Here is a 26,279-nt window from a genome sequence, read left to right as displayed (position 1 = left end):
ATGAGAAGAGAAAGAAAAAGGTTGAGCTGAAGAAGATGAAAACAAACACACACACACACACACACACACACACGATGAGAGACTTTCCCAGAGCTCCAAATTAAAGCTGATGGCCATAGAAACCTTGTAATCACTTGTGGTGCCAATTTGCTGCAGAGAGGAAGGAGAGCAGAGGAGCAGATGTGTGCCAGAATACCTTAGGATGATTTCTTAATAGCTTCATAAATCCATTCATGCATCACGAGCATACCAACACCGCTGTCAGCCTGCTGCGCGGCTAGACACCACATGCCTTTACGCACCTGCTACACAAACACCAGTTAGCTGGCCCACATATTCCTCTTTGTTACAGCCACTCTGCCGATGCAACTGCCAACAATTAGAAGTTATTTTGGTTGCTGCAGCTTTACTCTGCCTGATGGGAAATGATGGAGATCATGGTCCTTAATGGAGTTAGCAAGACAACAAAGTCATGAAAGTGCTGATGCCGTGCATTTCTCCTTTCATTTGTGTTTAGCCCTTCTCGGTGTCTTGCCTCCACAGGGACTTTGCCAGGCTGCTCAGCTGGCTATACCTCACAGCTGTGGCCGTGCACGCTCTCAGTTAATTACAGGACCACTTCTGTATGACTGCGCAGTCAGCAGGTTCACTCCGCAGTTATTGTGAGGGGTGGGCGAACTCACAGCCTCAGTTTCCCTCCTTATCTGCTCAGTGTCGACCTGTTATTGGGGGCTCTTGCACTGGTGTGTACCGCCCCCTGTCAGCAGAGTCAAGTACTGATTACTGATATATGTTTTAAACTTAATATTGCTTATATTTTGTACTTATATTGGTTAGATTTTAGCGTTGAATATTCATTATCTCTTACATTCATACCTTTGAAAATATTATCAAAGGTTTAACAGGATGCGCCATTTTCAGGATGATGCTTTTTTTTAGCGTTATCATTATTACTAGTATGATTATCTTAGTTGCATTTATTTTCATAATATTACTGTGATTCTACCTCTAGTAAAAATCCTTAAAAAATCTTAAACATTTTTTGGCTCCCCCTGCTGGGATGTATCATGCTGTTCACATTTGTAAATATATTCAATTACACCTGGGAAGACTTCAACAGGTTATTGCCAATACACACGCTGAAGAAGGGCGTCTGGCCCGAAACATTCGTGTAGCAATAGAATATATTCAAGTTGGAGTGCTGTCCCATTTTGATTGTTTTTGAGAATTCAGCACCCTTTTCTATCATTTATATTGGGAGTGAGCACATTATATTTGATTTTTACAGGATAATGCATTTGCAATGTTTCTGTGTTTGCATAATGACAATAAAGTTCTTGAATCTTGAACCACAAAGTAAAACATTGTATTTAGATTACTTGTATTCAGCAAAGAGATACAAGATCAAGTACAGAAAGCATTTTGCAACAATACATTCCCATATATTACACACACGGCACTGAAGATTACCGTTTGCATCTTTGGCATGTTTATTCTGCTCATCCTCACTGCAGCAGTAGGTGCTCAAAACATTTCCTGTAAAAGTAAAACTCCTGTTAGATAAGGAGTAATGGCACCATGGTGAATAAAAGTAAGTGGGAGAAACTGTTGTTTTGTATCAGCTTGTATGGGCAAACTAGTGCATACCTGCTCCAGATCCTTCTCCTCATTAATGTTAAAGGCGAGTTCCTGTCTCGCTCTCTCTGCCTGCAGCCAACAAAGTGAATGTACATATTTAAAGTCAAACAGGCATAAAAGCAAACACTAAAATTGCTTTGCTCCCTCTGCAATAATGCTGGTGTTGCAGCAGTGGAATACATACAGATATTCACTCGCCAGAATAAAATGCTGACATTGTACACTTCTGCAAATAGATATAGATATATATATAAGCACAGGGCTACGGGTCAGAATTGAACCCAAACCTGGTATTTTTTTAATGAGCGGTAAGAAAATTTCAAGTTGTGTTTGTTGCAACCAAACCGGATTTTTTTTTAACGAGATGTCGGGACATCTCCAGCTGTTTGTAGCAAAAACAGCAGGGAAAATTTTAACAAGAGATTAGGACATTTCCAGCCGTATTTGTAGCAACAAAACCGGATATTTTTTAACAAAACGTCAGATATTCCAAGTCATGTTCGTCGCTACAAAGCTGGTATATTTTAACCAGGGGTCTGGACATTTCCAGCTGTGTTTGTAGTGACAGAAGCTGATATGTTTTATCAAGAGGCTGGGACATTTCCAGCCATGTTTGTAGCAACAAAATTGGGTATATTTCAACGGGAGGTATTTTTTTTAAATGAGATGTGGAGACATTTCCAGCCGTGTTTGTAGTAAGAAAAATGTTTAGTTTTTTGTTGTTTTTGTTTTTTAAATGAGAGGTCAGGACATTTCGAGGCTTGTTCATTACAACAAAAGCGAGGAAATTTTTACAAGAGATAGGGACATTTCCAGCCATGTTTGCAGCATCTAAACTGAGTATTATATGCCCAAACATGATTTCCAGACCCTAACCCAGCAGTTTTTGTGCCTAAATCTATAACCACATTGTTGTCACAACATAAAATTGATAACTGAAACATAAAGAAACGTAAAATTTCAACATATCTGTTACATATGAAACGTGCAGATGTAACAGTCCATGGTTTGCAAAAATTGACAATGCCAACATTTATTTTAGTGATCTAAAGTGATCTTTTAAGTTATCACGTACTATAGGGTTACAGTTTTTAAAGAGAAGCTTTATTTCAAGGGTTTTTGACAGTTTGACTGGCAGCACATGCATAACATCTTAACTAATTGTGAATTAATAATGGTAAAGTTTGCATTATTGTATCTATATCAACTGTGCTTTAAATCCTGCTAAAGAAAAGGAATGTCCTGACAGATGTTTAAAAAGCTGCCCGTGTTTATCAGGCAGTACGAGGAGACAAAATCAGGCACACTGCGAATCATATGCAGCATGACCTTGGTGTAACTTACAACTTTGTTTGCTGTAGCACTTTATATGTCTCAAAAACCTGTGTGATATTTCTGTTTACCCTTGTTGAACCAGATAAGGTGACAAAAGCTGTGCTAAAAGAGGAATTTGGTACTTACACAACAAATCTTGCTTTTCGACTCCTCCTAATCTCTCCCTGTATCCCTAACCTTAGAACCTTTGAACAGCAGGTGTTTGCATGTGATGTTATGAAAAGGATTTGGATGATAAGGTTATTTTATACAGTGGGGGCCTACCTTTGGGGAGACTCGCCTCTCTCCTGAGGTCTGCTGAGCAAACACAATGGCATCGTGGACCGAAAGGAAGAGATTACTGCGGGCAATATTGCCGTCATCAAAAGCTCCTCCGACCTCCAGTTCTTCATACACCTGAGCTGCAGCCGGCAAGACAACAAATATTACAAAGGATTTGAGCAGAGTGAAAAAAATGATTTTGCTTCAACATCCCTGTGGTGTATGAAGAGAAATAAAACTTTATTCGTTAAGAAAAGAACAGTGATTTGATGCTTAAAGGTAATCGTTCACAGCAAATTACAATTACTTTGGACCACCACTATCTTTATCTTTTGGAAACAGATGTCACAGGTGTGTAGGTATTTAATCTCAGACTTACAATTGTACGCCCTTTCTAACGGTGTCCTTCACAGACGTTATGGACTCAATGTTAAATGAATGACTAGGTTTCTGTTTCCATGCCAACTGCTCAGTAGAGTCAACGAGTGTGAAATGCACTTAAGTCTTTTAAAGATTTTACCTTGAACATTAGCCAGGTATAGTTTAATGCCCAGCATTGAGTAGCTTGAGTTCATCTGTGTGGGGAAAGAAGAAAAAGGACTGTTCGTAAACATGTTAGAATAACTATTCATGTGTATACAGATACTTAAAAATCCTTTTAATAAATGCAGATTTTATAAGGAACATCTGGATTCAATGTGCCAAATCAAAGAGTGTTTTGTCAAAAAAGATTTGTATGAAAATGGAACTTTTTATGTTTGTGTTGTGTACTTCATTACCATATTTATGAATGCATTTTATGTTAATTAAATGTGAAAATTTCAAGTTCCCTGTACAGTCCATGCAATTTAAATAAGCTAGGCTCGTCGCCATGCAGTATATTGTAAGTATAGCAACATATAACCGCTCCATGGGTGTGCTTTTCGTAGTGTTTATAAAAGATGTTTTATTTTAGGACAGCAGCAGAGCTAATGTAAATGCTAGCTATGATTAGCAATAAAAATAAGCTGATGAGGCTGCATGCTGTCCGGTTTATACTGAATTTTACCAACATTGCATGTGTAAAATTATTTACACACTACATATGTATAGCTGTTAAAAGTAAAATAAATGTTGTTGTTGTGGTGATAATTGTTATCTAATTAGATTGAGACTTCTTCTATGATCTTATAGTGTCTTGTCATGCTTACAAAGAACCATTCAGTAACTGTAAAAAAATCAGTATACATTCAATACAAAACCACTTGTTCTGGGAGTGAATCAAGTACTACGAAAAAAAAAAGATTATAACCTTTATCAACACTTTGATGCCCATGAGGTCTATGAAGCAGACTCCTGCCAAGTCCAGGATGAGGGTGTGGAAAGGCATGGGCTGGGACTCCAGTGTGACAGCGGAGGGACTGGCCGGCTCCTGGTCAGGCGCCTGCTCGCCCAGCTCAATGTCACTGCAGCGGAAGTTGACATAGCTGGTGGGAGGTTCGGGTTTGCTGGCACTGCCATCGCTCATATCAAAGTCATTTTGCAGTTCAAGCTGAGATATGGTCTAGATTTAGAGGAAAAACACAGAGGAGGGTGTAAAGAGAAGGTCGCAGGGTGTATTTCTTATATTTGTAACGTAACTGAATGGCAGAATTATAACCCATAAAAGGGTTTATTTCTGGTTATGAGCTGCTCAGTTAAATTTTTCATGATATAAACTTGATCCCACCTGAGCTTTCATGTTAACCAAAGAGCTGGGTTTCCTCTTTCGTGTCTCCATGTCCTTCTTTTCTTCTTTCTCTTTTTCCTTCTGTTCTTTCTTTAAGAACTTCCTCTTTGCCAAGATAAGTTTGCTGGGGTCCAGTCCAGTCTAGACACAAACATGCCTAGATAGAAACACCCATGTACCATATATTTGTAACCATGAACGACAACATATTTTCTCACCGTACCTTTTTGATGACCCTCTGGCGAAATATTTCAGCATTTGCAAAATAAAGTGGTGAGCAGTAGTTCACTATTTTCACACCTGTTATTGACATGACCTGTGGAGATGATACAAAAAGATTAGATGCAGGTCCTCTTACATTATGTTTAATGACAAAAATACACAATTATTTATTTTTCATACCTTACTGTACACCTTTGGGTTTTTGTAGATGTCTGTATCCATAATTTGAGCCACAGCTGAACCATTACGACTAGGAGGAACACATTATTAAATTAATAACACATTGATACACACTTTAAATTCGGCTACATTGTGTCTTTTTTAAAAAAAAAAATGGTTAAAAAAAAATGGTTGAAAAAAAAATGAGCATTTACTCACAACTGTGTCTTGAATATCACTACCAGAATGGAGAAGCCCACTCCGATAGCGACTCCATAAGGCAAGCTGAGAAAGAACGTAGCCAAGAACGACACAACCCACACACACTGGAAGAGAGAGAACAATAGAATGAGATAAAATATGGACCAAAAAAAGGACATCACATTGTGCTGCAATATTGCATGCAAGTGTCTGACATACGCAGTCCAATTTGCTCTTCTTCCACAAATAATAGGGATCAGAGAGTTGTAGGAGCGTGTTCTTCAAGTTGACTGCAATCAAGGCTCCAAGCACTGACTGTGGAAACAAAAACGCAGGTCACTAATCACGCCTGGATTTTTCTCTTGGCTCTACTTCAATTTTGGTCTATTTTTTTCAAGTATGATTCTCATTTGTTCACCTACTTTTGGAAGTGGTTTCAGAAAGGCTCCCAATGCAAGCATGGTAACCATAACGACCAGCATCACACACAGACTGGCAAACTATGAAAACAAAGGGCAGTAGTGAGCAGTTTGAGATGCTCTTTTCTTGCAGTGCATACTATGTTTAATTAAATTGCACTTTGTGAAACTGCACGCAATACTTGACCTCTGTTAAAGTTACAGTATTTTAATTGGTAACACAGCGCTCACCTGTGATGTTCCACCAGCATTGTCCACAGCCAGGGTTACAGACAGCGCGCAGCAGATCACATGGATCTTAAAGAAGGACCCGAGGAAATTGCTGCAGCCAAGAGCCAACATCTCCTACACAAGAACATGCATGTGGTCAGTATTTAGCTAAGAGGCCCAAGTCTATGAAATAGTCTGCCTTGGCTTGTATCTTATCATTTGTTGCCCAGTTTTCGAGTTATATTTGGCCTTTTTTCTATTATTTTCATTCTTTGTGTTAATTTATTTTTTTACTTTTATCTATTTTAAACATTTTGTTTTTCCTTTAGTAATTTTTACTTGTCACGTTTTTCCCTGCTGTTTAACCTTGCTATGTGTAGCACTTAACAGTACATATTGTAGCTGTGAGCTATACTGCAGCATCTGCCTTAATGGTACCGGTCCTGTTGCTGCATTATAGTGACTGTCATGACCTGTTGATGGTGATGTATACTACATTGGTAATGGTTACATTATTAGGAAATGTTGTCATATTTAGCACTCACTGAATTATTATTGGCACTATGGAGTTATGATGGACACTAATTAATCTGCTCCTATAGAGACTGAATATGTAAAGCTGCAAGTTATGTAGAGATTAATAACATCTGATGTATTTTTCAGTGTCATATTGTTTGTGCTTTATGGGTTTTACAATGTTTTTACACTTGCTGCAACACAAACTGCTCTCTGGGACAAATAATAAAATTGAACCGAACTAAATTGCATTCAATTTGCATTAAATTTGAATTGCATTGCGTTGCGTTGCGTTGAGTTGAACTGAACTGAACTGAACTTTGGGCTGTATGATTGTATGAAAGGTGCTCTATGTATAAAGTTTCATTGGATTGGATCGGCATTTACAAAATGTAATGATGTACTTAATGTTGAACAAAATATACAGTTTCTCTACCTGGTTGGGATCCACGTCATAGCCATGCTTGGCTGCCAGTGTCCTGCCCATGGCCAGGTTGATGACATACCCAACAATTGCCAGAGAGAAAGCTGTGCTCAACATGTCTTCCCACTGACTCACTGTTGGCAGGATTGGTGCAGGGAATCTGGAAAATAGAGACAAGAAATAACTCTAAATTGGATGATAAAAAATGGACTGCATGAGTAATTTTAATCACTGAAGCAACCACTGATGCTAATGCAGGCTTTACCCCAAAGGAATCTTTCCCACGATGTCCATGTGATAGATTTCAGGGAGATGCAGAGGGCCTGAGATGGCTGTGGCCACCACCACCTGTGTACAACAAGAAGAGAATAAACCTTAAACTGTCATAAATCCAGAAATGCTTCATGAAATGAAACAAACATTGAGGAAGCACACTGTTGTGTATGAGGACTATTGCTGTGAGGCATGAAGGGAAAAAGATGAGAGGAAGAAGTTTTTTTTATTTTGCATTTAAAAAAAAGTTGAAATGTTGCGAATAAACTCAACTCCACTGGTCTATTTATCAAATTGTGTTTTCTGTATTGAATGCATTAACACCCTTGCATCTGTCCATTACCAGCATTTTTTCTGTAATGCTTTCCTGACATGATTCCATTTTTGACACAATCTCCTCAAAGTTATACTATCACACTGTCTTTATGTAAGAGAAATAATTTCCTTGTTTCTAAAACTGATTCTTAAGTATTATTTCACTAATTTATTCAAACAAGATATTTTGCAGCAAGCCATTTGCACCTGCCTATGCCTGCTGCTAATACTAAATTCAACTTTATTCTTGTGATGCAGATAAAATTAAAAAAACAAAAAACACTTTCTCCTTTCATTTCTTCTCACTCTTCCATATTTGAGTTCGCAGACAAATTGCAAAAAGTTACTTACAATAATGATCTCCATAGGAATGGGGAAGGGCAGCTTGTGGCGGTAGCGTGCACTGAGCTCCTTCACCACTATCAGAGCGACGCTGCTGACCAGAGCGAATATTAACGAGGCTATGTTGGTATCAGGAAGGCCGCATATAATATCTACAAGAGTCTGTAAAAAAGAATCGAAATTACATCGTTAAATAAAAAAAAATCTTACTACCAAAGTTTCTTGATGTTTATTGAACACAGTACGGGGAATCACTTACATATATAACGGCCAGTGGTCCACTATAAGGTGGCACTTTGATGCCAAAGATGTACTTCAGCACTGAGATGAGGATCTGCAATCCTGCAGCCGTCATGAAGCCTCTGACGAAGGATTCTGACAGATAGATGGCTACAAACCCAAACTGCATGAAGCCAAGGCCAATCTGCAAAGACATAAACAGCTCTGTGTTTCACTTTAACATTAAAATGTACCTCACATCTTTCATTTCTTCTCATTAAAAGGCTGAGTTTTTATTGATGTAAATACCTGTATGATTGCAGTGAGGCAGGCCAGGGTTCCAGATATTCCAAGGCGAACATCGTTCATCAAATCTGTGTCCACTACTGAAGTGTTAAGAGTGGCATTGAAATGACTGAAGTCCGACTCTGGCGCCAGCCTAAGACACACGATTCCCACCATAATGCTGAGGACAGCAAACGTACCTAGATGTAGAAAGTAGCGTGTCACATCTATTTTCTTTGCCATTCTGCAAACTGGGCAGAGTCAGGCTGAGTGCAGCTCATCTGCACTGTGCAGCTCAGGCAACTTATCACTGTCATCATATGAAATCGCTGTAGATAAATCACTCTGATTTACCTGGAACCATCTGGTGAGCAGTGCCCATGAAGAAATACGGGATGAGGGGGAAGAAAGAGGAATAGAGACCGTTGACAGGAGGGAGGTTTGCCAGAAGGGCAAATGCCATGCCTGGAAAGAACAGAAACCTTTTTATAACTGTCATATAAATCATGACAACATATAGAACTAGAACTGCCTCGAGATTGCATGCCTCCATGAACAAGTCAAGTTGCACTTACAGTTTACATCCATGTCTGTGAAAACATGGATGCCTTGCACACATCAATTCAGTATCTCAATTCAGTATAGCATATGAATTCTTGAATTATGACCAAAAGCACATTTTGTGAGGTCTCAGTGACCTTGACCTTTGACCACCGAATTCTAATCAGTTGTTTCTTGATTCCAAGTGGGTGTTTGTGCCAAATTCGAAGAAACTCCCGGTGTTCTTGAGATATCGCATTTGCAAGAACGGGACGGACAGATAGGCAGATGGACGACCCGAAAACATAATGCCTCTGGCCACGGCTGTTGTTTGCACGGAGGCATAAAAATACAAACAAGCTGCAGCCAAATCTACTGCAACGAGCTTCAGTCAGTGGGTAATATACAGAAGCATCAGACAGAGGAGAGTTTTGACTGACCTTGGGGAACCTGAATGGTGCCGGCGCTGACCCCGCTGATGACATCACACAGCAGGTTTTCTTTCGCTTTGTACTTGGGGAGCCAGCTCAGTACTGGCAGATGTCTGAATAACAAGCCCTTCAGTCTCAGCGCAGAGCATCTGACAGAAACAAACAAGGGAAACTCTTTGAAGAGCTCGAGTTTTCTGGTTGTTACTTTCAAAAAGCCCATAACACATGTCTAAACTTTATATTGAGTCATTGCTACAGGGCTCTCCACTGTTTGATCACAACACAAAGCTTGTCAGAGGTAGAGTTTGTGTGATGGGGAGACATGTAGTTCGTGTTGACTGTGCGGCGAGATTGCAATTCTGTACCTGAAGAGTTTCTTCACTTTCTCTCCGACTGGGAATTGTCGACTCTTCTTGTCAAACTCTCTGTCAAAGTCTGGGAGGTTATATGCCGGCCTGTCAATCACATAGCGTGGGCGGTCCTGGTGCATGGCTGTTAAAGCATATTGTAACACATTTAGACCATAAAAAGTTCTCACTAACATTATGTCAAGGAATTACCATTTACTAAAACTAATCATTATTTAAGTCAAAGCAGGATCGATATAGGTTTAATTTAACAAAATATGCTTGAAACAAGTTACCACATTTGATTTTTTCAGTCACAAAAACAGAACTTCAATGTTAAAGATGGAGTTGGTGACTTTAATAAAAATAACATTTGTCATATTTACTGAAACTGTCACTATATCCTGACAGTGGTAGATAAGATCAATCATGTTTCTCTGCCTCCTTGTATTGTTTATTATGGTATTAACACACATAAACAAGCAGTCAGAGCCGAGGAGTCTCTAACGCAGCTGTCAATCATTGTTCGTGAACTGCGGTCAAACTGTCAAACGAGGCAGCACTGATCAAATATTAATCAAGATTCTGTGCATCTAAAGACAACCACACTGGGTAAATAGCAGTGCACTGAGAAAAATCCAAATAACAAATATGCAACCATCTGAGTAACCTGTAAAATCACAAGACTTGGTGCAGGAGATGTGAGAGAGGGAGTTTAACAGAGAGGAAGCACAATAAAAATGCTGCATTCACGTGCTCCTCTGAAGGTCAATCTTGCAACTTTGGTGTTTTCATGAGCTGTACGTTGTAATGTGAAAACAAAATTGACGCTACAAAGATACGCTGTATGTTATTGTTCAGTGTTGGTACAGTGTCGTACAACACGTTGGTAACAGTTTGAGTTGATTTTGTCCCCGACTTGTTTCTGCACTAGAATATTCCATAAAACACCTAAAACATGGCCTCACCTGACTGATGCCAATCAATATTTTTCCAAATGATCTAGGTCCCTCTACGTGGACAGCAACTAACATTTACAACCTAATATCTTAGCAAAAAACTGACACGCAATGCGTGAATTAATAAAAAAGTATGTATTATCACTTGAACATTGACTTTTGTCTTCCATGTTTCTGCATTTTTTCATACCAATATTTCTTGCAGGCTCTCCAAGAAGGCTTTCATGTAGATTTTGCCAGTCTGAAAATATTTTTTTTCAATTATTCTGACATCATGTGAACGCAGGGTAAGCACCACACACCAGCCAGAGCAAATTTTCTCATTTTACAGCTAAATAGTTCACTAAAATATGATTCTGAAAGCATCTGAGGTGAGAAATAGGCGATGCAGACACAGAATCTTCATTCCTGTATGTTCAGCGTGGCCTCGTTTGACCGCAGTTCATGAGCAGTGATCGACAGCTGCGAATTGAAACTTCTCAGCTCTGATTGGTTGTTTTCTATTCTAGCAAATGTCACTAGAAGCACAAAAAGTGGGAGGAGGAACCTGATTACTTTTTTTCCAAGTGATTTGTGTAGCTTTAGCTGTAGCTTTAAATCCTCTGCCAGCAAATTTAAGGATATTTATACAGTTGTGGACATAAGGATTTTTGGATTGCATTTTCGTTGTTTTACATTAAGGTGCCACATCTCAAGTGCAAGGCTTTAATCTAACCTTGAAGGGTGAAGGATCAGCCAACAGGTCGGTGGACTGCTAAAATATTTGCTCAACACCAGGTAAATAACAGCACACGCTCAAGATCACTCCCTGCGTCTCATAGTCTGCATGCTGTAGGAAAAAAAATGACAATGTTTTTAAGACAATTTACATCTAAAAATATCTGCACTTTTTTGCACATTTTACTATTTAGAGAGCAAACAAACAGCCAAAACTAGTGTTTGGATGTAACATCTGGAAAGTAGCAACTATCTGTGAACAAAAAGCATAATTAATCTAAGGCAAAAAAAGTTCTTGAAAAACTGTTTAAATTTAGTTGTTTCAATCATTAAAAATCAACACATGACCTCTAGAATGTAACACAATCATTTCAATGTCAGTTTACTGATTCTTTCTGCGTAAGTTCATGCAGAAGCGTAGAGAAAAAAAACAGCTCTGTACCTTATTGTTGAAGCACGACTGCAGGCATTTGGATCAGATGTGTGTTTTGTCCACTTGTTGAATCACTTATCAAGGTTCACCACAGACCCTCTACGCCTGCAGGGTGGAGCTTAGAAACGGAAAGCTTCAGCCCTGCAGGTACAGCTGATTCACTTCAATCACTGGATCCCAAAATGGGGGTCCCGACACCACTAGCGGTCCCCAAAGCTTTTTGGGGGGTCACAAGGCCTTATTTTTAAGGGGTGTTAGTCAGCATTTCATTCATTTTTTGTGAAGAAAACTAAATGAAGTAGGTTTTGTTTGTTTGTTTAGATTATTATGAAAAGAAGAAGCTTGAAAAAATCTCACAGGATAACGGTGCAGACCTGAACAAAAGCTACGTACATCCACAGAGGCTTTACTCTGCGTAAAAGCCTGTTCCTGCTACAGAAAAGCCGTTAAAGAACCAAAGAGTTGAAAGAACAACAGCCAGGAAAACACAGAATTTGTCAAAGAAAGAAAAGCTTATTAAGTATGTATGACTGTTAAATATAAGATATAATAAATACATAATACAGAAAGAGAATTGTATAAAACATTTCTGCAACATACATGAAATTTCATCACTGACATAATATTCACAGAAAGCAAGGAGCTCAGTATTCATCCAAATTGCTCCCCTTTGACACAAACTTCCTGCGGTTATTGCATTTACCATTTGGGTCAAATGTTCAGTTTATCACTTGTTCCGATATTGTTATACATTTAGTAAAATATGAAATATCCATAAAATATGTCACTTCTACTCCTTTCCAAAGCTAGTGTATGCTTTTTTTGTTTTGTTTTTTAATGTCTGTTTATTGTAAACCTTCATAATAAATCCAAAAACCGAAAGTAAGAGAGTGTAAGCGGGTGTTTTGTGCAGTGGGACAGTGGGGAAACCACAGACTTAAAATGTGGATTTGTTAGGATGCTGTTGGTTCTGTTCAGCGCAGAGCCCAGAGACATGATGTAATTAACAATAAATGCAACTTTAATGGGTTCAGTTTCTATATACATTTAGCATCCTTACATTCATTCTCTCATAAAGGAAAAAAAAACATTTAAACACATTTTATGGTAAAAGGAAGACATGCGCAACAGCTGGAGGTAAACCACATACAAAGCTTAGTTTAACTTGACCTACAGAAATCATATTACCTGTAAAATAAGTGATACATATAAACAGTGTATTTCAACATTTAAAAGGGTGAGACAGAGATGACCATGTGTCAAACATGATTCTTTTTTTACCCCATTGTATCAGGATTTGTGTGCAAAACAATGGCATCAATATCAAAGACTAAAGTGCAATTACTTATCAGATTCATTTGTTTTTTTCAGAGGAATGTCATAATTTTCCAGTGGACTCTTGACAGAAAAAAGCAAGTCTCCCCCTGGTGGAGCAAAAGATGAAAAGCACAAATTCCACAGGAATGCCTCTTCTTTAGTTCTCACCAGAAAAAAGCAGGGAATGAAGGGAGCAATAAAATTCAATAACTACTTTCTTTAAAAAGCTAAATGACTGTTTAACTATTCGTAACAGTGATTGAATTTCTTTGAAAAATGTTTCTAAAATTGCTTCATTGAGGATGAAAGGAGCAAAGAGACCGACTTTTCAGACGCAGACAGTGAGTGTCTGGTGATATGATTATTCTGAGGTTTAAAACTATGAAAAAGCTCATCTGGGTACAAACATTCACACACTCCAACAAACACTGTCAACTGAGCAATCAGCAGAGTGGCCTCAGGTTGGAGGATTTAGTTTTGGTTCTGAGGATTTCAGCTCTGGGAGTATTTTCACTTTCATTTTAACATTTTATCATTGGATTAAAAGCCTGTTATGGTGGGGATTTCCTTGTGTGCATTAGCTGTTTTAAGATTAAACAATCCCAAGACAAAATCTGTCTGAAAAAACACAGCATGTCTCTCCGTTAACAGCCTCAAGCAATTACTTCAAAAGCAGTTCCAGTCTTAAGAGGTTTAGACTTATGACTACTTACAGGAATATATCTCGGTCATTAAAAGTAGGAGAACAGGTAACAATACAAATACAGAGCTTGTTAAGCAAGTGCGACAAGTGCAACTCCATATATGGTGAAAGTCAGGTGATTCTTTAATCTAGCCAGATCTGCTTTTCTGCCTCTTTGTTACAAAAGCTCTTTGACCAGCTCCTGCTGGCAGCTCAACACCCTTCAAAAGTCCATCACAGTCTATGAAATCAGAACTGACTAGAAGTCGCTGAGGATGCTGATGTCTGCAAACTCCTGGCGATATCTGTAGGAGTATACAGCCAAGAGGAAAGACCATTTGAGAGTGAGGAAGCTCCACACACAGGAGAGATACAGGCTCCTCGGGTCAGTCAGAGCTGTGGGACAGAAACAGCAGAGTGATGAATGCATGCATTAGGAAATCAATCCTCTGAGTGTATAAGCATATGAATCTTAATAAATGTTTTCTTCTAGTTTTATATTACTGAATATTACTAATGAACTCGGAACAGTAGATAGAGGATTACATTGCTTATGTGTGATGGCGAGAGTTAGGAAGGTGATGAAGGCAGCCACCGCCAAAACTGAGAAGAGCACACCAACACCGATGAAGAACTTGAGGCCTTTTAGCCAAGTGCGCCAGAAGTCCTGCAGGTACATGATGTGCGTGACGAGACACCAGAGAGCCAAAACTCCTGTCGAACGAAACACAGCGGTTAAAAAGTGACAAAGATGTGCAGTACAGAAATGCCCACATAGGTTTGATGTTACTTATTGTCTCCATTACACACTTAGTCAACCAAACAGCGATGAAAAGTTGATTTTATAACCAAAAAATGTCCTGCTTAGTGAATGTCACAATTAAAGATGTTCTAATACAATTTTTTCCATACCAATATAACAGTTTAACACACAGTGTCTAAAGTATAATTTGTATGTTAACTAAAACTGTTTAACACACCTTACTTTTTACTTCAGCATTAGTTCATAATAATAATCTTGGTTCTGAAACAGAAAATGTACTAATATACTCAGAACATTAATCAGATTGATCTCAGTGTCATCTGCATTTTTCCCAATTTATTGTCTATGGAGCAGCTCCAGACTTCATACTTGATGACATCACAACAGTGAATTTTAGCAGTTCCGTTTTTTAATTTTGGGAGGGCGTTGTTCCGGGTTAGTAATAACTATAGATTGTCTTAGAAATAACATTAAGTCTGAAAATGGTTCCCCTTTAAAAGTGATGCTGCAGAAGGGGATAAGCCCCAAATCTGGTCATATGCAAAAATGTGACCCACTTTAGGGTAATTATATGTTGCCTGCCAGCCAACACAGAACAAAACTTTAATTCAAACAAATACTGACATCACTTAACGTGCAAACATTTCAGTGAACATTTAACGAAGAACACAGAAAATATCACAAAAACCTTGCTATGATGTGATTACAGTGTCTGACTGTGCAGGCCTAGTCTAAGGATTAGGCAGCCCGAGTGCATTATCATGTGATAAAGACACTTTCATAACATTTAACATAATAGGTGTGTCAACATACCTGACAGGCCTCCCATGGCCGCCGTCCATGGCTGTTTGTAGGCTATATTCCAGACGAAGAAAGCCGAAAGTCCAACCAGGGTGCCAAATGTAGCATATCCGATGCTAATGTAAATCCTGTTGACTCCCATTGTAAAATACAACGACTTCCCCCCAAATGTTTGTCACAAGCGATAGAGTAAAAGACGTCTTTTTAAAAAACACAGGCCGGTATTAAGCTAACAACAGCTTACCGCCACATTATGTAATGCATTTGATACCAACGAACAGGAAAACACCAAACTCTCCTCGGCTGAACGACCAGGGAGACCGACGCTTTTTCGACAAAATTAGCTTTAGAAAAAGCTAAATAATAGCAGGAGCGTGTGCCAACAGCGAAACAGTAACTCCGATGGCACAATTTGGATTTAAAGCTAACAGGCAGCAAAAAAATACCAACACAAGTGTTTATCTGATGCTCACCGCAAAGATGACTCGCTGTGGTCGAGAAAACAACATCAGCGCGGATCTCTGTCTTCAAACGATGCCGTGATATATGATTTAGGATACAATTTCTTCAATTTTACTGGTCCGTACATGTACTTTACTGCCATACAACACTAAAAATACAAAATAAGTTTGTGTTTCCGAGTAGAAAAACGAATCTTTTCGGGTGTGTTTTTTAACAATTTCCTGAAGAGTTGTCTATCACTTGTACATAGAATATCTTTGCACTGAGGAAACCCCCGACTCGTCAACACAGCGCCCCCACAGGAGCAGAGAGGAACTGCAGGTTAACACTTCTGATGCCAAACTATTATGATCTTTCTGTGTGTGTGTAAATTAAAGGGGGACTGCTTTTTTTGCATAGCATTTTTGTGCTTGTAAAAGGTCTCCTAAGTAACAAATCCCAAAATCTGTGCCAAACTCTCTCACTCTCCCTCAGAAGACACTGCTCCAAAGCTGCCTGAAACAGCTTGTTTGAGTTTCAGTGTGTACTTCTGAAACGTAGTGATATCATAATGTAACAAATAGAATATAATAGGAAGAGCCAGCTGACCAATCAGAGCAGACTGTGCATCTCAGGAGGCAGGACATAAGCTCAGACAAAATGTTTCAGACAGAAGTACAGACAGAAGGGTAGTATGAGACACATGATGTGTTTTATCCTAGTAGACCCCCAAAATACAAATATGATCCCAAAAATGAGCATAATAGGGCTTTAACCCTTAGAGCCTACTTTAATAATACACACATTTGTATCGCTCTTTGCACAAAATGTGCTTTTCAAAATCAAGCTTTAAAAATATATTATACATTAATATTGTTTTCTATTTTCATTGAGGTAATATTTAAACCAACATTAGTCCTGATTATAAATATCAAATAATCATTCATTTTCAGAATTTTATTTTGTCATGATGCCACTTTGTTTTTAGATGGAAAAAAAAACACAATAAAAGATTATTTTCAATATAGTACATGAAGAGTAGATTTATATATTTGGCATTTTTCTGGTTATTTGCATCTGTTGTTATTTACATGTTACATACACACAGGCACACACAGAAACTATACACATGCATCAATTGGAGAGCGCAATGAGCAGACATGCAGAGCAGTTTGTAATTCAGCGCCTTGCACAAGAACCCTTTGGCAGTGTCCAGGAGGCAAACTGGCTCCTCTCAAGCTACCAGTCCATACTCCATATTTGGTCCGTATGGGGACTTGAACCGAGCAGCCCTCTGGTTCTCAAGCCAAGGCGCTATGAACTGAGCTACTGCCACCCCAGTGCTGCCACACTATTAAGTATGTGAGAAAAATAGTATGTCCCAATACATAGTATATCAAATGCAGCATGGTAAAAATACCACTGCATCTGCTTACATTTTGCAGTATGCAAGCCAGCATGCTCTTCTAGCTATTCTCACCCACAATCCTCTGCACAGCGGAAGATGCGTCACACCGACTGAGCCACAGACAGCTGACAGCTTAACAGTTCACTGACAGCTGTCAGAAGCTGCAATGAGGGATGACAGCACATTCAAGCAACTAATGATGAGTCGAATGGTAATAATAGGATAACTAATTGTTTATATGAACAGAATACTCAGAAACATAACCAACAACAAAAGGACATAACTATGAAGATATGACAGAGACATAAATATGTAATTTCACTGTTGTGAATATAAAATGTTAGAATCCAAAATGAATGCATTTTAAATTTAAAACTTCAAACATTGCAAGGTAACAACAGCAGAGCTCCCCGGGTTGATCTCAATCAGTGCCAAACTTGGCAAATGGTGTTTTTTTTTGGTTTTTTTATGTCAGGCTAAATATGAGCGAGAAGCTTAGAGTTCAGGGTGCAATACTATGACAAAGTAGTATGTCCTTTTTTTGCATACTGCATGCACCAGTATGTACTCTGTAAGAAAAAAGCTGCAGTACCTACTAAAAGTGTTTTGTTTTTTTTAAGTTTGCAATTCAGAATGCAGCTATTGTGTTAAACTGTCAGTAATTAAGACGAGTATATTCAGTATTCTGATCATTTACTTGAGTAAAAGTAGCCAGATTGTGAAAATACTCCTTTACAGGTAAAAGTCTTGAATTGAAAATGTTGCTTAAGTACAAGTAGTACCAGTAAAATGTTTTTCAAAGTATTAGTAAAAGTACTCATGATACAAAATGAGCCCTGCAATTGTTGTACTATTGTATTATTTCTGCTTGTGTGTAATTAACATTTTCCTGTTGTAGTTGCTAAAGGTTGAACTGTTGAACTATTTTCTATAGTGTTGGTACATTATATGTATTTTACATATAAAATATAAACTTATTTTTTATATGGTCAACATATGTTTTATACACAAAGTTTTTGTCTGCAAAGTAAACAGTGTACTACCGAGGTGACATTTCGGTCATTTTGATGATAATAATATCTATGTTCATGGGAGCACAGTCTAATGTACAGACTCTGGTTTTCCATCTTTTGCGTGATCTTGTTCAGGACCTGGTTTTTATCGTCTGGATGTGCATGCTTTTGTATACCTTTATGCAAAGTAAATAGTAACTAAAGTTGTCAGATAAATGTATTAGTGCAAAGTTCTCTTCTGAATTGTAGTGCAGTAGAAGTATAAAGGTCCATAAAACGGAAATATCAACGCAAATATAAAAAAAGATACATAATTTTGCAAGGCAAAACAGTAAGTAAATCTACAAAGGGAAAATTCACAGTAAAACATGAGTGTGGCTTGTTGGGGGCAGACAGGAAGTGACTTTCTCTGCAGGAAACATTAAAGTGCAACATTTTGTATTCTGAGTAATGTCTTCCAGTCTGACTATAAATCAAACACAAATAATGCAGAAAATTGAAATCTGTGCTCTGACGCTGAACTTCAAAGCTTTCCTGCAGCTGTCAGCGGAGTTGTAGTAAAGGATGCTAGAGATGAAAACCACATTTACATACAGCAGAAGCAAATTAAACCACAGACAGACAGTGCAGCTGCATAAAGCTGATCCTGTCTTCACACTCTCACACTGCTGCACTCAGCCCATGCCCGAGGGCACTCTCTTCACGGCCAATCAGAGAGATACAGGAAGCGGTGTCCAGCAACACTCCCCTCAACTCACATAAACAGTAATGACTGAGAAATCATCCTCAGACATGTGAAAAACAAGGCTGAAAACGGAAAACAGAAAACCCAAAAGGCAAGGACGCCAACCAACTGAGAATCTTACAAGCGTGTGCCAGTGGTGAGTTACTGATCACTTCTGAAAATGATGTAATAGGATGACATATAGTTTGATTTATGATACTGTTTTATAATTATTTAAGTTAATCAAATGGAAAATAGACCTTACATGGATCGTCATGCAAATTTAAGAATGTACAACAAAATATAAAATGCATTTTTGTCAAGATTTTATAAAGAGTTATTGATATTTACAGAAAAATTTAATAGCTTCAAATTTTAAAACAAGAAATCTATTATCTAAATAGGTTTTTAAGTTTTTTCAGAATCAGAAATACTTTTTTGATCCCCAGGAGGAAACTGTGACATATACACAGTCGCTGATTTATAGAGGGTTATAAGAGGGTCGAAATAAATAGTATGAAAGTAAACACTATGTAAAATATTTTTATATGTGCATTCTGTTATTATCTACATTAACACTAGAATATTAAATATTTTAAAATATGTGCATTATGCTTAGTATGTAAAAATATATAAGTATGTGCATATACTACAATGTATACAACTAGTATGTTAAGTTTTAGAAATATAAAAATATGCTACAATGTACAACACAATAGATATAAAAAGACAGAGAGTGGGGGAAAAACAGGATAAAGATATATGTACAATATGTGCATCATGTTTTAAATATACACTTAAGAGTAGTGTAAGTGAAAACAAATTAGGATACTGAAAACAGTCTTGCGGCAGTTAAGTATTGCACCAGTTATTACAGCTTTCTTTTATATATAACTAAATTAATTTGGTAATTTAAAGTATCAACATGTGACTGCACAGCAGCAGGTAGATGACTGAACGATGCTGAGCGTTTTTTATTGTTCGAGGTTTATTGTCTCCATCTGTTTTAATGCTTTCACTCCACTTTCTGCTTCAGTCCTCATTTTGAACATGAGGTCAAACGAATAAAATATGTCTCTTCCTGTCACTTTATATGGAGATGGGACAGGAAGGAAAAGGTGTGTGTGTGTGTGTGTGTGTATGTGTTTGTGTGTGTGTGTGTGTGTGTGTGTGTGTCTGTGTGTGTGTGTATGTACCACGAGACAGGCGCAACAAAGACGGCTGGCGAAGTACACATTCCATGGGCGTAGATGTGTTGCAGGAAATCCCACTCCCATTCCCCGAGGACCTAAATAGAAACACACAGACACACAAATAAATACGAGAGAGAGACAGGAACACACAAGGAAAATATTATGAGTTTAGTTATGTAATAAAATGTAAGCACATAAACATACATCACTAAAACTGACATTTATAAAGTTTGTTTTTTTACCCTTTCAGTTTGTGGCTCCTGTTTAAAAGGGGAATTGTAAGTAGAGTCTAAATGATCTAATAATAAGGGATGTACAGAAGAGTTTAATTAAAATTACATTAATGTCCATTAAGTCTATTTAAACCCAGTATTTCTGCACACTGGCTAATAAAAATTAGGCTTCACTAATATTATTGATATCATATTATTTGTAGAATTAGATTCCAGTGGTGGCTGCGTAGAAGGTAGCTCAAAAGGTTAAATATATATATATATATAAATATCAATACTTATTGCCATTTAATCTTAAAAATAACATTTTCACTATGGTCAAAAACAGTTTGTTGCCGCACACAAAGGCAGGCACGCACCTGTATTAACAGGGTGGTCTACCAAGAATCCAACAGCCAGGTTTTCCCACACATTTTCATGGACAAAATTTCCAAACTTTTCTATGACTTTTCAAGGACTCATAGTTAAGATTTTTTTTCTTTCTTGCCCCACTTGTCTGGCGTTTTTAGACATAACAGATTTAAACTATTCAAACTTGATTTCAGCTAGCTAGTACTGGACGAAAGAGAGAGAACGCAGGAAGAAAATGACGAAATAAACGTAACGGCAAACAAATGTCACACTGACGCATATTTGAGCTACATTAAATGGACAGCTAAAGAAAATTTGACATTATGTTATATTAAGTGGAAGGTTATCCACTAAAGATTTTTTTTTAAAAAAATATACACAACAAAAATTTCAAAAAAATTCCAAGAGTTTTCCAGGTTTTCCGTGACTGTGGAAACTCTGAAGAGCACCATAAATTACATTTACTTTAATGAAAAAGACACTTAATCCAATAAATCACTTTATTTAAATTGAGGACTTTGTTTGAGGACTGACAAAAATGGCATTCAGCCTTCCTGAACCTTACTAACAATTCTGTACATCTTTAGGATTTATGTGTAAATCTGCTTGCGGTTTTCTATTTGATGTAGATTGCAAAGCATCTGAGTTCTCAATAGAGGGCAGCATTTATTTTCAAAATTACAGACTTGCATGTAAAGTGAAGCTTTATGCAATGCATATTGACCTGAGACCCGAGTCTCTGAGGAGTTCAAGGTGTCAGCAGCCTTCATTTAATCTCTCCTCTGTGAGTCGGAGCTTTTTGAACAGTACAATACGCTCCGGACATAAAACAAGGTCAGCGGCGTTAATGAGCTTTCATGTCATGTTTTCATCTCTCCTCCTTTCAGGGCCACAGAGCAATTACCATCCTTGAATTTTTTGGCTTTACTTTTCATAAATCAGCCATGAGATCACAACCATGTAGTGTGGCTGAAACCTTTTAAGTTGTTTTTATTATAAAAAACTGCCATAAATCCCTTTTACTCAGTGAAGTGCTTTGTCGACAATCAGGACAGTCGCTTTGTCAGATACTATCAAACAGACTGTTGCAATGTCCTTATCAGCTCAACGATCGTGTTTACATTCCCTGAGGAGGTCATAAGAAGGAAAACTAGATTCCTTCATCGCTAACATCTTAATTTGGCATCGTAGAGTTCCTGTGAGGCATTTGGAAGAGACAGAGAGTCACACAAGTTTCGCCGGAGCGCTAAAAACCTATCAGTATTAACAGTATTTACTCTTTGGTTTGATTGTTTGATTTTTTTTTTTAATACGGGTTTTTGGGACTGCAATGAGAGGAACATCCTCATGATCCATCTCGGAGGTCTGAACTTGGTAAGAAGTTTGTTTTTTGGGGAGAGACTGCAGTAGATGAGCCTGCAGTAGCTTCAAAGTGCAGTTTCTGTTATGCCTTTGAGATGAAGGGGAGGTTGTGAATTGAGCTCTGTAAGCTTTGGGCATTCACTCAGCACACATGCTAATGGTAGGTGCTGCTCTGAGCAAAGGAGCAGTGATGTCAAAAACAGGAGCAGCATACAGGAGCAACAGGTGCTGGACTTTTAATAACTTCACACAGCTACAAAAAGTTGCCCTCCGACATGTTTGCAGCTGGAGGAACAACCGAACTGAAGCACGGGAAGCAGGAAAGAACGGGTGTTCTTGTCTGTGTGTGTCTTGTGGAAAGCCGTGGCGAACTGACTCAGGCATTGAGGTCAGTACAGGAAGGGTAGCCCTGCACTGGAACAATAGCAGGGATTTAAACAAGTCTTGCATAATGTGTCCAGGCTGCAGGACACAGTTATAACTGGAAGTGCACAGAGAAATCAAGTTAAATAGACGGTCCTTTTTTCCATGTTTGACAGTCTTTAGAGTTATGAATTTGTGTTGCTTTGAGCCATAATTGCGAAACAGCAACGGCAAATGCATTCACGTTTCTTTCTTGGTTCTCAAAAGAAATGAATCTAATTATTCCCTTTTTTTGTGTTAATTTTCACACAGATACTGTTCAAGCCTCCTCTATGGAGAACGTGGGCAATTCCTTCTGTTTCCCACCAAGACGTCGTACACCAGAGCTGGGAGAAGTAAGTCATCTGCTCCTACACTACAACAAATGAAGTCAGTGAAACATCAGACCAAAGGCATCAGGTCTGAGCAAGAGACTAGGACCAAATATTGGTAGTCATCATAGATGTTCATAAAGATGGATGACGCCCCTGCCCCAGCTGTCAATCAAGGTGGAAAAATCCATTTTGTAGAACTGAATAACTCATTAAAACCATACTTCTCATTAAAATTGAACTTATCATAAAAACGATCACTTGAAAAAACGGTGTTGTGAACTACCCTCAGTGACAGAAACCATCTCTTGGAAAAATGTATTTGGCGTGTACTTTGAATTTTTTGGTTAGGCCTATGTCCCATTCACTAACATAAAGGGGCGGGCTTGATGACCTATACTGCAGTCAGACACCAGGAGGCCATCTCGCCTGAAAAGCTACACTTTGGTGGAACTTTATATACAGTCTTTGGTCCAGAGACATCAAACTAATATCGAAGAACTAATGGAAAAAAGTTGCACATGAGCACATTGCAAAGACAACAACCGACGGCCAACCTCTCCTCTGATTTTACCTGATTTAATGCTTCCACTCACATGAGGGTATCGAATGAAGAAGAAAAAAAAGGTACCAAATGAAGTATTCTTTTGCCATCGGTATCACTATAACAGCACTGGTATTAGTACTTGTATCGCGATTTTTTAAAACAATACCAGCTCTACCTGAGACACAGATAAAGCTGAGGCCATAGAAACACAGCAAGATGCACCGACAGCTGAACATAACACCTGCTGCTACACTGTACACAGCAATGAGTTTTATGAATCCATAAACCGGGTCATGCGTATGTAACAGTTTAACACCTGTGCAAAGGCTAAACGCCTGTCCTCAAACTGACAGCTAGAACTGAACAAAACTATGAACGCGAGACATCGAGTGCCGTTCTCCAACCTAAACTGTTTTCTGCCCTTGAAAGCGTTTATCTGCACGTCCATGTGCCTGCAGACTCGGTCGAGCCAGACAGCTGGACACCCTGATAAGTGTGTGTGCAGTTCTGCCGCTCCAGTGGGCTGCTCTCTGAACTACGGCACTGAACAAACTCCATCATACAGTGCGTGCGAGGAACACAATGCCTCCTTTAATAACCTTGACCTAGGCTTGTGAATTTACAACGCCAGGTGAATTGCTGAGCAGGTCGTTTACGATCCCGTGAGCCTGTTGGAGAGTTTGTGTGGCTTCATTGAGATTTTCATCATTAGGAATGTAAGAATGTGGACTTCAGCTAAGGATGTAAATTCATAACATGGGTGAAGTCAGGTCATTCGGGATACTTTTTGGTATATTATCAAGGAGGCCATCTAAAAAAGTGTTACTTTATGAACTTGTTATAAGGCTCTGCGATTTTTCTATAAAGAAATTAAGTTAAATGCTTCAGAAAATTTTGACTTTAAAACACATCAAGAACCTCAATCCTATGACATGTTCATTTATTGGACAGCCATGTTTCTTTGTTTTTTTTTTTTAAATGTTCAAATCCATTCAGTCATTAATTCTTCAAATCATTAATCTAGCCTAACTATCCAATAAAAAAAACATCATCATCCAACTTTTCTGCCATGCTATTGTCGCTGACATGGACTAATTACATTATATTTACAACTTGGTAAGAAATATTCCACATACTGCAATGAATTAGTAGATTTGGAGAATTACGTTTGAAAAAGCTAAGAAAATTATTTTATGTTCTTGAACTAATTTTTGAGGTAATTTTCATGTATTGTACTAATTAATGATTAATCAAGCCAATTTATTCAGGTTTCAAAGGGTTAAGGCTGATGAATAACACATTTTTTGTTCATTGGCATGTTTTAAATGGACAAAATGTACAAAGTGCACCTGCCCTCCAATTCACAGAGTTCATCGATGTCGGGTTAAATAAATCAAGAGCCATTAATTAGGCGGTGAAAATGCCAAAGGAGGCCGTCTCTCCCTCTCCTCTCCCTCTCTCTGTCTGTCTGTCTCTCCCTCTCTCTTTCTCCCTCCCTCCCTCTGTCTCCCTCCCTCTGTCTCTCCGATAACTCCGTGTTTCAGTCCGCTGCCAAAGCCAAAGAGCGCACACACGCAAACCGGCAGTGCGCCTGTGCTGGGAGGGATGGCTGAGGACTACACACTCCGTCCTCACTGAGGCTCACGCGTCTGTCGTTACAGCCCGGTTTGGGTCTGGGTTTGGGTTTGGATGCAGGGAGACTCCCGTCTGCGTTTTCTTGGACAAAATGCGGAGTCCAGAGCCGCCGGCGTCGCTGCGGTGTGTCGGCGGTGCGCAGTGAGGAGGCACTGGCGGGTCGGTGTGTGCTGTGAATAATGTCTGGAGGCGCTGCGTGCAGATCTTCTGACTGGGAAAGTTGTTTGTCGCTTGTTTGGATCTGAGACAAGATGCATCTGTTTCGGAGTCACCATTACCAAGTGTTCCCGGACCGCTCCTCAGTGGAAACACCGACCATACGAGGCATCAGCTGGGTACGCTGCTGTAATGTTTACTTTAGGAAAAACTGCAGACTACTTAAAACAAGTACTGTAAGGTGGCAGACAAAGGTGACCAGGAGCAGGGGCGTTTCTAGGGTTAGAGGACGTTGGAGGCTAAGCCCAGATCTCTATAGGGGGGGTCTAGGGATATCTTCCCTTTTATAGATGGCCAAGTTTTAGATTGATTTTTGTTTCCAATCAGAATTAGAAACACTTCATTGATCCCTGGGGGGACATTGTGGTTAATTACAGCCACTGTGATTCCAAGCAGACAAAATGATAGAGAGATGAGCACCAGCACAAAATATGCTTAAATATGAAAAAGAAATGCAGTAATAACAAAAAAACAATTAGCACTAGTATGTAAATATTTAAAATTAAAAATATTTATAATGTGCTGAGGGTGTAAAAAATGTAAAGCTATGTTCCTGAAGCTACCGTGTAATGTATAAAACTAGTATGTAAGTAAGAAATGCACACTGGCATGGTTTTTTACCTTTTAAACTTTTTTTAACCCTCCAGATTAATGAGGCATATAAATGGTGCTGTTAAAAATATTAGTAATTCTTAGTAATTAGAATTAAGTGGAATATTCATTCCAGCTGGAAAAATAATAAGATGTATTCATGTTGTGGAATGTAACTAAGTACATTTGTTCAAGTACTTTACTTGAGTACAGTTTTGGGATACTTGTACTTTACTTTAGTGTTTACATTTTGTGCTACTTCCTACTACTAAAGTAGAACTGGGCCATTCTACATAGTGAGCACTTTTACTACT

General features: G+C 38.5%; 3 protein-coding genes across 5 annotated transcripts in view; 1 reads left to right on the top strand and 2 right to left on the bottom strand.

Annotated features, from left to right (window-relative positions):
* Nucleotides 1-406: 406 nt before the first annotated feature.
* Nucleotides 407-9,988, bottom strand: LOC121946491 (solute carrier family 26 member 9-like). Its single transcript, XM_042491073.1, has 20 exons — nucleotides 9,864-9,988; nucleotides 9,508-9,647; nucleotides 8,882-8,992; nucleotides 8,552-8,727; nucleotides 8,283-8,447; nucleotides 8,033-8,185; nucleotides 7,359-7,441; nucleotides 7,106-7,253; nucleotides 6,175-6,288; nucleotides 5,947-6,024; nucleotides 5,744-5,839; nucleotides 5,543-5,649; nucleotides 5,345-5,414; nucleotides 5,166-5,258; nucleotides 4,943-5,083; nucleotides 4,526-4,777; nucleotides 3,755-3,809; nucleotides 3,238-3,374; nucleotides 1,648-1,707; nucleotides 407-415 (listed from the first exon to the last, which is right to left on the bottom strand). Exons 1-20 carry the CDS (start codon nucleotides 9,986-9,988, stop codon nucleotides 407-409), a joined length of 2,313 nt encoding a protein of 770 aa, XP_042347007.1.
* Nucleotides 9,989-12,952: 2,964 nt separating this feature from the next.
* On the bottom strand, nucleotides 12,953-15,994 carry slc48a1a (solute carrier family 48 member 1a). Its single transcript, XM_042491798.1, has 3 exons — nucleotides 15,530-15,994; nucleotides 14,500-14,667; nucleotides 12,953-14,349 (listed from the first exon to the last, which is right to left on the bottom strand). Exons 1-3 carry the CDS (start codon nucleotides 15,657-15,659, stop codon nucleotides 14,213-14,215), a joined length of 435 nt encoding a protein of 144 aa, XP_042347732.1. The 5' UTR covers nucleotides 15,660-15,994; the 3' UTR covers nucleotides 12,953-14,212.
* A 3,095-nt stretch (nucleotides 15,995-19,089) lies between these two features.
* rapgef3 (Rap guanine nucleotide exchange factor (GEF) 3) overlaps nucleotides 19,090-26,279 on the top strand; it is a 36,024-nt gene continuing 28,834 nt past the window's right edge. Inside the window, exons 1-2 of one of the 3 annotated variants that reach the window (XM_042491170.1) lie at nucleotides 19,090-19,260; nucleotides 22,918-23,000. In XM_042491170.1, the coding sequence (XP_042347104.1) occupies nucleotides 22,938-23,000 (63 nt within the window). In that variant the 5' untranslated portion in view covers nucleotides 19,090-19,260; nucleotides 22,918-22,937. Of the gene's footprint in view, nucleotides 19,261-22,103; nucleotides 22,255-22,917; nucleotides 23,001-25,093; nucleotides 25,494-26,279 lie in introns of those variants that run through there. The other 2 variants (XM_042491171.1, XM_042491169.1) reach the window with 2 other exon arrangements.

Source organism: Plectropomus leopardus, chromosome 8 (genome assembly GCF_008729295.1).
Source record: "Plectropomus leopardus isolate mb chromosome 8, YSFRI_Pleo_2.0, whole genome shotgun sequence".
NCBI classification, from domain to species: Eukaryota; Metazoa; Chordata; class Actinopteri; order Perciformes; family Serranidae; genus Plectropomus; species Plectropomus leopardus.
This window is presented reverse-complemented; position numbering and strand designations above follow the sequence as displayed.